Source organism: Mirounga leonina, unplaced genomic scaffold, assembly GCF_011800145.1.
Source record: "Mirounga leonina isolate KUSES-001 unplaced genomic scaffold, KU_Mleo_1.0 Mir_91, whole genome shotgun sequence".
In the NCBI taxonomy this organism is placed as follows: Eukaryota; Metazoa; Chordata; class Mammalia; order Carnivora; family Phocidae; genus Mirounga; species Mirounga leonina.
Genome location: NW_023270839.1, coordinates 6,864,909 through 6,878,528, shown reverse-complemented (window position 1 = coordinate 6,878,528; position 13,620 = coordinate 6,864,909). Strand labels below are relative to the sequence as shown.

Sequence of the window (13,620 nt, the reverse complement as noted above, 5' to 3'; positions counted from 1 at the left end):
ATTTAGGAGAGGGGTTGGATCACACTGATGATGAGGCAGACACAGATTTTTTTTTTTTTAAGATTTTTATTTATTTATTTGAGAGAGAGAGAGAGCACATGAGAGGGGGGAGGGTCAGAGGGAGAAGCAGGCTCCCCGCCGAGCAGGGAGCCCGATGCGGGGCTCCATCCAGGGACTCCAGGATCATGACCTGAGCCAAAGGCAGTCGCTTAAGCAACTGAGCCACCCAGGCGCCCAGACAGACTTTTTTTTTAAATGGTTTCCAAGGTTTGGTTAGTTTGAATCTCCATGACCCCTGATTTCCCTGCGGAGCAAACATGGTAAGGTTGGGGTGGGGCGGGGGTGACTGGTTGACCCAATAGATGGGCAGGCCCAGGCAGGCTGTGGACAGAACACTGAACCGCAGGCCTGGCCCTCCAACATGAACTTGAACATGGTTGGAGCTGGGGACACAGAGCTAAAAGGAAAGGACACAGGCCACTGTCAGGACACACAACCAAAGCTAGGACCCTGCTGACGTGGCAGCCCTCCGCCCTGGCCCCTTACTGCCCCCCACCCCTCTCCCCCGCCTGCCAGCTGCCACCAGGGCTCTGCCCTGTGTCTGCCACACCTGTCACTGCCTGTCCTTGTCCAGGGGGGGCCCCATCAGCCCCTCCTCAGCTACCCGGCACAGCAAGCGGGTAGTGGGGAGGGGAGGGAACATGGAGCGGGGGCCGGTGGTGGGGGCAGGGCTGGGGGCCGGGGCCCAAATCAGGGCGCTGCTAGGCTGCCTGGTCAGGGTGCTGCTCTGGGTGGCCTCTGCCTTGCTGTACTTTGGAAGTGAACAGGCCGCCCGCCTCCTGGGCAGCCCCTGCTTACGGCGCCTCTACCATGCCTGGTTGGCAGCAGTGGTCATCTTTGGGCCCCTTCTGCAGTTCCATGTCAACCCTCGGACTATTTTCGCCAGCCACGGCAACTTCTTCAACATGTGAGTCCACTGGAGGCTGTGGGCGCCGGCTCCCTGCACTCTGGGATCCCAGCTCCCTCCTCCAGGCTTCTGTGGTGCTGCCAGTCTGGACGCTAAAAATAGGCTAAGAGGTTGAGAAATTGGGAGGAGGGGGAGGGGAACAGAGTCCTAGGGTCCAGGGGAAATCAGGAGCAGGGCTGAAGAGGAAATACGGCTCCTCGAAGGCTGAATGGGCCTCTAAGGAGACGGCAAGGTTTAAGTGGCTGGGTGGGGGGCAGGGAAGAAAGGGAACCAGTGAGGATATGTAGGGTGGGGGACAGAGCAGGGATGGGAACACAGATGGGGTGGAAGATGGGGCGCAGGCGGGTCTCAGTAGCTAGTCTCCCTTCTTCTGTGCCCACAGAAAGTTTGTGAATTCGGCATGGGGCTGGACATGCACCTTCCTGGGGGGCTTCGTGCTGCTGGTGGTGTTCCTGGCTACGCGGCGTGTGGCCGTGACCGCCAGGCACCTGAGCCGGCTGGTGGTAGGGGCGGCAGTGTGGCGGGGGGCCGGCCGGGCCTTCCTGCTTATCGAGGACCTGACTGGCTCCTGCTTCGAGCCTCTGCCCCAAGGCCTGCTGCTGCACGAGCTTCCTGACCGCCGCAGCTGCCTGGCAGCTGGCCACCAGTGGCGGGGCTACACCGTCTCCTCCCACACCTTCCTGCTCACCTTCTGCTGCCTGCTCATGGCCGAGGAAGCCGCAGTGTTCGCCAAGTATCTGGCCCACGGGCTGCCAGCCGGGGCCCCCCTCCGCCTCGTCTTCCTGCTCAACGTGCTGCTGCTGGGCCTCTGGAACTTCTTGCTGCTCTGTACTGTCATCTATTTCCACCAGTACACCCACAAGGTGGTGGGTGCCGCGGTGGGCACCTTTGCCTGGTACCTCACCTATGGCAGCTGGTATCATCAGCCCTGGTCTCCAGGGAGCCCAGGCCACGGGCTCTTTCCTCGGCCCCACTCCAGCCGCAAGCATAACTGAAAGAAATAAAGGCAAACCTGGCCTACCTCGGGCTCTGCTCATCATTTGGTTGGGGGGACTCAGAAAGGGTGGGAAGGGTAAGAAGGGAGTCAGGCAGTCTCTCGCGCGTCCCTCAGCCATTCTTTGCTTGCTCTCCATCCTTCCTGCTGTCCTTTCAAGTCTCGCAGTCCTCGCAGACTTCAAGCTCTCTGGGGGTCTCAGATATCAAGGACCGGCAATGCCAGAGCAGGTAAGAGTGCCCGTCGGTATAGGCAGCACTCCTGCTAAGCAGGTGCTTCGTCTCCAGCCTGGTTGATTGGTTTTTTCTGCCTCCTTCACTGAATTCCCCCTTCCACCTTCCTTAAGGGCCTGCCTATCTGGGCACATTTACTTAATAGGTATTTATTGAGCCAAGCATAGTTCCATGCCTTGTGAATAAGGAAGACAAGGTTCCTGCTGTTTGGGGGCCGGTGGGTTAATGGGGGAAGCAGATGAGAAACTCACAAATAACAGCAAACATTTCTTTTGCTCTTACTATGTTTCAGGCAGCGTTCTAAGTGTCTCTAAGCTCTTCCTATAAATCAAGACATTAAGCCCTCATAACAACAACACCACTATCAGGTGGGTTTGGTAACGTTTCTACTGTACAGTTGTGAAAACTGAGGCACAGAGGTTAAGTGGCTTGTTCACAGCTAGTAGATATCAAAGCCAGGATTATAAACCCAGGCAGTAAGGGTCCATTGTCTGTGCTCTAAACAGAGGACCAGCAACTACAGCCCTCCTGTGGCCAGATTTTGTATGGCCTGAGAGTTAAGAAAGGTTTTTACATTTTTAATGGTTGGAAAAAAAAAAAAGAAGAAGAATATATCATGGTATGTGAAAATTACACAGAATTCAAATTCCAGTGTCCATAAAGAAAGTTTTACTGGAACCTGGCCCTGCTAATTCATTTAGGTATGGCTGCTTACCTGCTCTAAGGGCAGAGGTGAGTAGTTACTACAGACACCATATGGCCCACGAGAGCCTAAAATGTTTACTATCTGGCCTTTTACAGAAAAAGTTTGCTAACCCCTGGTCTAAACCACACTATCCCCCCAAAATAAACTGGCTAATATCAGAGCTCCAGTGCTATGAATATACTACAACAGGCTGGTTTGTAATAGAGACTTGGCAGGGAGGTACTTTATAAAGGATGATGGAGAGAGTTCCCTCTGGAGAGGTGATATTTAAGCTGAGAACCTAAGCTGAGAACCTAACGACAACCCGAGGCGGGGAAAGGGTGTGTCAGGCAAAGGGATCCGGTAAGGCCAAAGTACCTGAGACAGGAATGAATGCTGACATTGGGTTTAAGCAACAATGGAAGGCCCAGCTATTTGCAAGTGTAAGGGAAGGGGGAAAGCAGTGGAAAGTGAGGTTGCAGAACAGGGGCCAGGCAGGCCAGGCAAGCCTTCTGGGCCGGGGAAGCCCTTTAGATTTCATTCTAAGGTCAACAGGAAACTGAGAGAGAGCTTTAAGCCAGACAGAGTCTGTGTGGAGAGTATAGGGGGGGTTGTAGTCCACAACATGGGTCAGGAGGGACCTGACCGGGGCCTGGGTTGGAGTGGTGACAGCGTCTGAATGTCACCACATGGGCCAGACGATGCCCGTGGAGCCAGGACTAGGCAAGGGAGGCCAGAAAAGATGGAAGAGCGCCAGATAAGGCTTATCACCGTCCCAGGCCGAACAGGGACAGAAGAGAACCAGAGGCGCCCGGAGGCAGGGAGATGGGAGGAGGGCACTGGCTCCGGGAGGCGGGAAGGCGGGCCCGCGGTGCGTGGGGAGGCTGGGCGTGGAAAGAAGCGTGTGTGGGGGTGATAGTGGCAGTAGGCTGGGAGACGAAAGGCGGGAAGCGAGGAGGCGGGGAGGGAGAGGCTGGGCTTCGGGAGCAGGGCGGAAGGGGGAGGCAGGCTGGGACGGGCTGCCGGGCGGAGGAGGCGGTGGCAGCGCTCCTCTCGGCCTCCAGGGGGAGCCCGGCCGCGGCTGCCGCCCTCCGCCCCCTCCCCTCCGGCTCTGGCCCCGCCCCCTCCAGTACCTCGGCTGCCAGGCTACCCAGGAAGGCCGTGCGGGTGGCGAGCGCTGCTTTCGCTTTCTCTTCCCCGTACACACTCCGCTTCTCGTGCGGCGCGAGGCCCCCCTCCCCGGCCATGGCCACGCTCAGGGTCCAGCCTGAAGCCCAAGCCAAGGTGAGCGCTGCGGGTTCGAGGAGGGGCCCATTAGGGAGGCGTGGCCCCGAAAGGCTGCAGGCGTCCGTGACCGGCCCCCCGGCCCCCGTCGCGGGTTGGGGTCGTGGTCGATCGGAGCCCACGTGAGCCTCGGTGCCAGGAGCACCTGCGCCCTGGCCGGGGGAGACAGGCGAGGTCCGCGTGCCGGGAGAGGCCAGGAGGTCGAGGTTCAGCGGGGTGCGGTGAAGCGGAGAGCTGGCGTGGAGGGGAAGTCCGCTGGCGCGGGGCCCCGGGCCACACACAGACAGGGTGCCGGAGCTGCCCTGCCACCTCATGGCTTTTTCCACGGGAGGGCCCCCGGCCCACTCCACAGGGTACGCCGTTCCTGCCCCAGTCGCAGAGGCTCTTACACCCGTCCATGTACAGCCCAGGAGACCCGAGGGATCTGTTCTCACTTAGACCATTCGCCCTTCACCGCCAGGACTGTTCTCATCCCCCACATCCAGCCCCACGGGGATTCACTTCACCCTCCCCAACCCCACGGGATGCATTCCACCCTTCCCCAGGTCAGGCCCTACACAACCCTAAGGGAATGGTCCTCATATGAACTGGCCATAAAGCCAGGTGTCTGAAGGGCTGCCTGTGTCCCACAGGTGGACGTGTTCCGTGAAGACCTGTGTACCAAGGTAAGACCTGCCCCATCAACACCCCACTCCTACCCAACTCCCACGGCTCAACCCTTCCCTGCTGGGCAGCGGCAGCCCTGCTTCACTGCCAGGAAGAACATGTGATTCTGACCCCCATCTTCCCCCACCCCCACCTCACACACAGACAGAGAACCTGCTGGGGAGCTACTTCCCCAAGAAGATTTCTGAGTTGGATGCATTTTTAAAGGTACTGGGGGCAGCAGAAAGCTAGAGAATAGGGGTCAAGGGGGTAGTCGGGGGAGCCATGAGAGTGAGGCCTCTCGAGAGGGATGCCTTTGCCTCCAGCTCTCCTCCCACCCTGCACCAGGAGCCTGCTCTCAACGAAGCCGACCTGAGCAATCTGAAGGCCCCATTGGACATCCCAGTGCCTGATCCAGTCAAGGAGAAAGAGAAAGAGGAACGGAAGAAACAGCAGGAGGCAAGCCGGGAAGAGCTGGGAGGAGGGACCCAACCATGGGAAAAATCAACCTTAGGCCTGAGTGCCAAGAGCCCCTCTCTCCCTGCAGAAGGAAGACAAAGATGAAAAGAAGAAAGGGGAAGACGAAGACAAAGGTACCACCATGAATGGACTTGAGTCTCACCTCCTAGGAGCTCTTCCCCAGGGATTGCTCTTCCCTGCCCTCACACAGTCCCAGCCTGGTGACTGACCCATTGCCCACTGCCTAGGTCCTCCCTGTGGCCCAGTGAACTGCAATGAGAAGATCGTGGTCCTCCTTCAGCGTCTAAAGCCTGAGATCAAGGATGTCATTGAGCAGCTCAACCTGGTGAGCCCTCCCACTCCCACCCCCAGGCTTCAGACCTAACCCTTTGTCCTCCTTGGTCCCTATCAGGTAGGGCTTAGCACCAGCTGGGTCTCAGCAGGAGAGAGCACAGCAAATGAAGCCAGAATTGTAGGCCCTGGGGCTTAGGACGGACTTGGCATAACTCCCCCCCCCGATCGTGGGCAGGGAAGCAGAGGACAGGAACCTGGGAAGTAGGTTGGGAGCTGTTATGGCTTTGATGCCTTTCCCTCCTCCCAGGTCACCACCTGGTTGCAGCTGCAGATACCTCGGATTGAGGATGGAAACAATTTTGGAGTGGCTGTCCAGGTGAGAGCGCTACCCCACTCCTCTGCCCTCCTTACTGCTCCAGTCCATGCTGCTTTCCACTTTCCCCCTTGCATTCTTTCCCCAGGAGAAGGTGTTTGAGCTGATGACCACCCTTCACACCAAGCTGGAAGGCTTCCACACTCAAATCTCCAAGTGAGTGACTGCCCACCTACACGTGCATGCACACTCCACCTTTGCCTTGGACAGAGGCCTGGGCTCCCTCTTCCTTCTCCCACTCCATACCCTTCTACTTCCTACAGGTATTTCTCTGAACGGGGCGATGCTGTGACCAAAGCAGCCAAGCAGCCCCACGTGGTAGGTGAGGCCCAAGTCAGGGTGCATGGTGGGGGAAGGACACATCTGAAGTCAGACCTGACCCAAGACTCCCACAGGGTGATTATCGGCAGCTGGTGCACGAGCTGGATGAGGCAGAGTACCGGGACATCCGGTTGATGGTCATGGAGATCCGCAACGCTTATGTGAGGAAGCGAGGGGGTGGGGGACAGAGGGAGCTTTCCTAGGCCACCTACTCCCTGACAGGCTGGGGGTGAAGGGTCACAGAACTTAGCTTCTCCATAAGGCTAGAAATGGGGCACAGGAGCCACTGGGGGCCTGTGGCTGACCCCCACTCCTCTCTGGCCCTGTAGGCTGTGTTATATGACATCATCTTGAAGAACTTCGAGAAGCTTAAGAAGCCCAGGGGAGAAACAAAAGGAATGATCTATTGAGAGCCTTCTCTCATCCGTAATGGGTCCAACAGAGACCTTCCTATCTTTTACAGAGGACTCCAGACTTTCCCCAACTTCAGCCTGTTGAGGTTTCTCCCTCCCCTTGCCTCCCAGGCATAATAAATAGTCATACCATTGTCCTTCAACCCAAGTCTCTTTATTGGATCCTGACCCTTTCCCTCCCCCACCCCCCCCCAGCCCTGGCTCAGGTATTTCCATTGGTGGGACCCACCCACTGGGTGATTTGGGTGTTCAGCTGCTGGTTGGTCCAGTCCTGCCGGATGTCGTCAAGGTGGCAGTCAAAGTCCACAAGGTGCTGGTGGGCCCGGCCCTCCAGTAGTGCTCCCACCATCTGCCGTGACTCTTCCCAGTCCCTCCACATCACTCTGAAATAATAACCCCCATGGAGGTCAAACTCAGCAGGGGGCCAGACACTTGGCAGAGGTTAGCATCTAGACAAGGACCCTTGGGGCAAGATCAAGGACAGAGGAGGCCCAGGAGCTGTGGGCTTCCAAGAAGAGGTGAAGGGAGTGGGGCACTCACAAGTTCTTGTCCTTGGGGACCCAGCGGGGACCATGGTTTTCCAGGACAATGACGGGGGGCACATGAGGCTGAGGCACCAGTTTCTGATTATCCAACTGTGCAGACAAGGAAGGTCTGGTGAGGGTTTCAAGCATTCCCCTTTCCTACTTTCTCACCAACTCCCCACCCTGAAACCCAAACCTCACCATAATAAGGACTGCACCAGGGAAGAATTCTGCAATCCGCCCAGCGATTTTCAAGGCCAGAGGCCCAGCGCTGTATGGAGGAAAGATCAGAGGAGTGAGGAGCTGACCATGGGTAGACCCTGTCCATCTGAGCTGGACCTCCCAGGTCTCCTAGATGATGGCGCAGTGGTGGCCTTTCCCTGTAGCAGGTCTGGGGGGTCAGGCCTGCTTGAAGCTTCATACACAACTGCTTAATGCTTGAGTGCAGTGGAAAACAGGTGCTCAGATTGTTGGTCAAGGTGGAGATCAAAGGTGATCTTTTGGGAGGGTAATTTGGCATAATTTAAACAGTATATGCTGACCCAGAAATTCCACTTATAAATAATTTACTGTAATAATTGTACAGTGTCTGTATTAACAAAAAATGGGAAACAATATCAATGTTTAAGGCATTAAATAAATCATGGTACTTCCACACTCATACTATATAGCTGTTAGGATAAGGTAAATCTTGGTGTAGAGATGGAAAAATGGCAGATATTTACTAAGTGAGGTGAGAAAAGCAAATTACAAAACTGTGTATAATTTGATCCAGATATATGATTAATATGTAAGTAGATAACGTTTTCTATATATAAGGACATTTCCTTTTTTTTTTTTTTCCCCCAAAGTTGCTGGTTGGGCTTCCTCTGTGTTCTTTCAGCACTTGGCAGGGGTCACCTCAGTTAAAGCCAGGTGTCAGCCTGTTATTGATACACAGCTATGCTCCCCACCCCCACCACAGCTCCTCCAGGGAGCTCCTTCATATTTCTTTATATTCCCTCACTCCAGCCTAGTGCCTGGTGGATATAGTCCCTGCTCCTAAGCATTTGACGAAGGAAAGATGAAAGGAATGACCAAGAGTTCTCTTGATCCCCCGTCCCATAACCCTTAGCCTTCTGCCTCTGGCTACTCCACTCACCTCTGGTCGTCCAGAGCTGCATTGGCATGATAGTACCCAGCCACTACCAGACCGGCCTGCGCGCCCCACGCATCCACCTGCCGTGGGAAAGGGGCCATCAGAAACTCAGTCGTGCCGCCCGCCCTGTAGGTACGCACTGCTGCCAAGAGGCCGGGGATGGGCTTGGGCTAGGGGTGTTAGGGGGTTTCGCGGTGGTCGGTGGGCGTCCAGCGGCGGCACCTGGTTGAGGGCGACCTCCAGCATGACGGACAGGGCCAGATGGCTGTGGAACAGGGGCACACAGTCGGTGAGACACAGACATTCTCCCGACCGCGGAGCGGGCGCCAGCAACAGCCCGTTGACGGCGGCGTGCGGGTACCGGGCGGCGTGCAGACACATCTTCACGTAGGCCCGGGCCGAGACCTCCACCTCCCCCATGGCCAGCGGGGCCCCAGCTCGCGTCCGCGAAGCTCCCTCCCCGGCGCCTTCCTTGGCCCTTCGCTCTGCCCCCTCACTTAGATTCGGCAGTGACGCTGACTCCGCGCGAAGGCAGCCCGCCGGCTCCCGGGGACCTGGGTCCCGGCGCCCGGCCCCCACCTGGCCCAGAACGCAGACGGTCCGGATTGCATGCTGCAGCGCCGAACTCCGCCTCCGCCCGCCCCCGACTGGCGGCCGCAGATCCTCGCGGGTCTGGGGGACTCCCGGCCCGCTGCGGTAAGCAGCACCCGCTTCTGGAGTCCCGCCCACGTGGTGCTCTTTGATAGGCTTAAAGGTTCTCATTTTGCCCAATCACCGGCCGCGTCCAAACCTTGCCCCGCCTTTGTCTCCCGCGAACTGGAAAGAACCCACAACTGAAAACTAAAGAGAACTGCCCGCACGCTGATTGGCTAGGCTACTCGACTTCGGTCCGGGATTGCAGGATGGCTTCCTCTGACACCTGTGCCGCCCGCCCCCGCAGGCCCAGCAAAGCCAGGAGGTTGGAGCGCGCGCTCCGCGTGGGGTGTCCCAGAGCGCTCGATCTCCGAACCTGGACACAAGCGCACTGCCTTGCTCCTACTATGGAATGAATGGATTTGTACTCTAGGCCAGCTCCGTCACTGACGAGCCCTGTTACCTTTGCCATTACAGGGTATCTGGCCCTTGGTTTCCTTAATGCAGTCTGCAGAAATAAAGGCGGCAATTGGCTGAAGGAGGGGGAAAGAGGACAAAAAAATTTACAGACCCATCTTTCCCTTAATGTCCTGCGGTATAATTTCCTTCAACATAATGCCTTGGGAGCGTTTTTCCCCTTGTCAGCTCTTGAGAAGGAGTCCCATCATTCACCCATAATGAATGAAACCTCACTCCCTCTCCAGGCTTGCACTGAGCTGATGATGAGTGTTGTTCTTTCGTCTTTCCCTGATCTCAGCCCCGGAGCTTTCTCCTTGCTCAGGTTTCAGTCCAAAGCCTGATTATTCCCTATAAGGGGTCTGTGCAAATGCCACTTCTTCCAGGAAGCACTCACGAGCCCCCCAGATGTTTGAAATAATCTTGTGAAATCCCCCAACACAGGCTATCTGTATGGCTGTCACGACATGTCACAATTTCCACCCTGTTCTTTAGGATGACTTCTTAAGAACAGGATGGGTTTCCCATTCATCTTTGGCTTCATGGCATCCCCTCTCTTTCCTGCCACCACATTCACATTTGGTGTCTGGACATAGGTGACACTCAATAAATGCCTTCTGAATGAATGACACACACCAGAGATAATTCACACAAAGCATAGGTCATTTATTATTATTGTTATTATTTTCTTTTTCTGGCCCTTGACTAGTACATAGACGGCTTCTCTTCACCCTTTGGGTTGATGATTTTCTCTAGGTTGCTGCTGATGATATGATAAAGCTCAGCCTGGAAGAAGGCCAGAAGGGTGGCAGTCAGGTTCTTGGCTTCTCCCCCGTCCCCCTCAACCATCTCCCATAGGGGCTTACTGCACACTCACATAGAAGGCCCTCAGGTCCAGCACCATGGCCCTGAGCTCCCCATAGGCTGCCTCATCTCGCTCATGCACCAGGGCCCGATAATCCATCTGGGATGTGGGAGGCAAAGCTGAGTCAGCTCCATGGGAGGTTGGGACATTAATCTGGTTTTCTCATATAGGGAATAGGTAACTTGAGGATGAGCCCCTTCTCAGCACTAAGAAATGGAATCCCACAGGATCAAGCCGAGAAAGGGGTCCAGGTTTCTGAAGCCCAAATCAGTTTTTCTAGCCAATGCTCTTGGCTTAGTATTTTCCACATTGGGAAAGTCAGAAAACAGACAAGGAAGACCTCTAGTCCCTCTTCCTTGCCCCACCCCCAGCCAGCCTCAGCTAAAAGCCTGGTGACTATCTACTCACTACATGAGTCTCCTTAGAGGCCTTGGCCACAGCATCCCCGCGTTCTGAGAAGTACCTGCCAAAAGCAAGGGAATAAACACAGGAACGGGTAGTGAGAGAGAGATACTCCCTCAGATCCTTCCCAGAGCCCCCCATTGTCCTGATGGGACTGCCCAGCTTTGGGAATCCCAAAGAAATGTCCCTGCAGCACCCCCGTGCTGGCCCTCCAGCTGCCCTCACTTGGAAATGGTTGTCTGGAAGGCTTCTACTTTTGTCTTGACTGCATTTACCCTCTCCAGCACCTTCTCCTGTGATTAAAAAAAAGAGAGAGAGAGAGAGATGGGAGGCAAGAAAAACACTTCATCTCCTCCCTCCTTCACCCACCATCTTCCTCCTCCTCCCAGGTCATATCTAGTTCCTATCTCTCACTCCCCAAGTCTCTCCCTGCTCTCAATGTCCTCATACACCCTTTTCTTACCTGGATTGCCACCCCAAAGTCATTTCCATCCTCAATCTTGGGGATCAGGTGCTGGATCCATGTGATCACCTAAATTATGATCACGGAGGAATCATTCAACAAACTTACTGGGTTTTTCCTTTTACTGCCACTTCTTAATAACAGCTATATTTATTTATTTATTTTTAAGGTTTATTTATTTATTTGAGAGAGAGAGAGAGCAAGCACAAGCAGGGGGAGCAGCAGAGGGAGAGGGAGAAGAAGGCTCCCCATCGAGCAGGGAGCCCGACTCGGGGCTCAATCCCAGGACCCTGAGCCAAAGGCAGATGCTTTAGCTGACTGAGCCACCCAGGCGCCCCTAACTGAGGATTTATTAAGTGCCAGGCACTGTGCTACATATATATATCTCATTTAATCTTCACAGCAGTTTTTTAAGATACATATTTTTATTGTACCCACTCAATAGATGAAAAAACTGAGTCACAGAGTGTCCAAGAAACTTACTTAAGGTAACCAGCGAGGTAAGTGATGGAGTCAGAATTTGAGCCCAAGCAGTCTCTAGGGCCCAAGCTCTTAAACCAACTCATGATGGCACAACACCTGCACTGTGTACCTGGTACAGAGGTGGGTTCTGACACTATGGAGGTGGATACAGCAGTCTCTTGATTACACAGGGATACCACTGTGATATCAGAGGTCTAGCAGAATGAGAACACAAGGTATCGAAACCCAAAGCACAGAGGAAGTTTCCTATGTCAGGAATAGGTCCTTGAATGAAGGACTTGCATCTCTCAAGGAGACTAGGGCCGGGCCTGGCTAGTCTTCCCTTTCTCTTTCTCGCAGTTCCCAGGCTTACCAGAATGCATTTTTCTTTGAGAGTCCAGACTTCTGGCTTAACCAGGGCAAGGAGGACAAGAACCTTCTCATTTCCAGGGAGAAAGCCACACTTGGGAACTGTGAAAAAGAGGGCATTCAGGCCCCTTCTCATCCAGCAGGCAATGTGTCGTTTCCTCTTCCCTAGCCACCCCTTCCTCTCTTACCTTCTTTCTTTTCCTGTTTATCTGTTTCCATCTAAGGTAAAAAGGGGGACAGTGGCTTTAGAAAAGTCTTGGAGGCTGGAGAGCCATCATCTCCACCTGGTTTATAGTCTAAGCCCTGCACCCCGAGTGTCTCACCTCATCATCCTTGGGTGGGGGGTCTGGGATGGGGATGTCCAGTGGGGCCCGGAGAGAGGTCAGGTCAGCAACATTGAGGGAGTCCTCCTGCACAGAGCTCACTGTCAGTGGCTGCCCAGCCTATTCCCCTCATTCTGAGTCACAGCCTTCCCTCCACACAGCCCACCCAACCCTCTGCCCAGGCTCAGGCCTCACGCCACCCCAACGGTTCCAGTCCACCACTCATAACTGTTCTCTGCATGCTGAGCCCAGTTGTTATCTAGAGGGGGGTGGGTGGAGAGGACAGAGGCCTTGGGATGGGGTGGGAGGGGCCCATACTACTCACTTGCAAGAGCTGATTCAGGTGTATGATTTTCTGTGGCAAGAAACTGTAGAGGAACTCCTCTGCCTGTGGGTTACATTGCAAGGGTGGGGAATCTCAGAAGACGCTCCAGAGGTGTCTGAGAAGTAGGACTGGAAGGGCCCTTGTAAATCATTGACTCCAATACTTACAAATAAGGAAATTGAAGGCATGAGAAGTGAAGGGACTTGCCCAAGCTGGGAAGTGGCAGAACCATGGTTAGGACTTTGGGGCCACAGCTTTTCCCTCCACACCAAAAGAGGGGAGAGGAAGCAGCAGAGGTGGAGAGAATATTAAGAGGAGGCAAATTAAAGGTAGAGATCAATAATTAGGAGCCTTGGGTGAAGGTTTGATAAGGGAAGTAGGGCCCAGGGTGGGTTTGGGGGTCACTCTGAGAGGTTGCTGCCCTCAAGTACTGGTCTAAGATTCCGAGTCAAATCGCTTGAATCTAGAAGACTTACCTCCTGGAAAAGATTTTGCCTGAAGACATCCACCTGCACAGAGAGCAGTACCCGGATGTTGGTTAAGGGTCTCAGTAGTCAAGAGTAAGATCCCACCCACAAAGGGATGCCCTCCAATTTGGCTCAGGCCTTTCCTACCACAAGCCAGATTTCCCTGGAAGCTCAGGCTCAGTACAGACACTGGCCAGAGGGCAGGAATCTGGGAATCCCCCGGCAGAAGTGAAAGCACTAAGGAGAGGTTGGGGGAGTTCTCTGGCACGGCCTTGGTCCCCTGGAGTACCCAGCCTGGCCTCCCGATCCCCCATTACCTGTTTGCGGGCTTCCCCGCTCAGGCGCACCCCACTAGGCTTGGCCATGCCGCTCCAGTTGCAAGATCTCTGGTCTCCCGGCTCGCCGCCTGGCCTTTCGCTTTCACTCCCCGCGTCCAGGCCCGCCCCCCTCAGCCCCGCCCCCTTCCTTCTCTGCCCCCTCCCCCTGGCAGGCCGCAAACCGTAGGCAGCCCCTCAGTCATTCTCG

General features: G+C 55.2%; 4 protein-coding genes across 4 annotated transcripts; 2 read left to right on the top strand and 2 right to left on the bottom strand.

Annotated features, from left to right (window-relative positions):
- Nucleotides 1-686: 686 nt before the first annotated feature.
- FITM1 (fat storage inducing transmembrane protein 1) lies at nt 687-1,988 on the top strand. The gene is made up of 2 exons (XM_034994898.1): nt 687-967; nt 1,350-1,988. The coding sequence occupies exons 1-2, from the start codon at nt 702-704 to the stop codon at nt 1,960-1,962; spliced, it is 879 nt and encodes a 292-aa protein (XP_034850789.1). The 5' UTR covers nt 687-701; the 3' UTR covers nt 1,963-1,988.
- A 1,998-nt stretch (nt 1,989-3,986) lies between these two features.
- PSME1 (proteasome activator subunit 1) lies at nt 3,987-6,811 on the top strand. The gene is made up of 11 exons (XM_034994015.1): nt 3,987-4,163; nt 4,796-4,828; nt 4,974-5,036; nt 5,157-5,267; nt 5,356-5,401; nt 5,516-5,613; nt 5,869-5,937; nt 6,023-6,090; nt 6,198-6,252; nt 6,330-6,416; nt 6,585-6,811. Exons 1-11 carry the CDS (start codon nt 4,125-4,127, stop codon nt 6,663-6,665), a joined length of 750 nt encoding a protein of 249 aa, XP_034849906.1. The 5' UTR covers nt 3,987-4,124; the 3' UTR covers nt 6,666-6,811.
- On the bottom strand, nt 6,807-9,047 carry EMC9 (ER membrane protein complex subunit 9). Its single transcript, XM_034994016.1, has 5 exons — nt 8,553-9,047; nt 8,334-8,410; nt 7,394-7,463; nt 7,209-7,303; nt 6,807-7,051 (listed from the first exon to the last, which is right to left on the bottom strand). Exons 1-5 carry the CDS (start codon nt 8,748-8,750, stop codon nt 6,871-6,873), a joined length of 621 nt encoding a protein of 206 aa, XP_034849907.1. The 5' UTR covers nt 8,751-9,047; the 3' UTR covers nt 6,807-6,870.
- Nucleotides 9,048-10,061: 1,014 nt separating this feature from the next.
- Nucleotides 10,062-13,612, bottom strand: PSME2 (proteasome activator subunit 2). Its single transcript, XM_034994880.1, has 11 exons — nt 13,413-13,612; nt 13,105-13,137; nt 12,629-12,691; nt 12,304-12,390; nt 12,169-12,199; nt 11,985-12,082; nt 11,150-11,218; nt 10,912-10,979; nt 10,693-10,747; nt 10,297-10,383; nt 10,062-10,205 (listed from the first exon to the last, which is right to left on the bottom strand). The coding sequence occupies exons 1-11, from the start codon at nt 13,458-13,460 to the stop codon at nt 10,125-10,127; spliced, it is 720 nt and encodes a 239-aa protein (XP_034850771.1). The 5' UTR covers nt 13,461-13,612; the 3' UTR covers nt 10,062-10,124.
- Between the last annotated feature and the right edge of the window lie 8 nt (nt 13,613-13,620).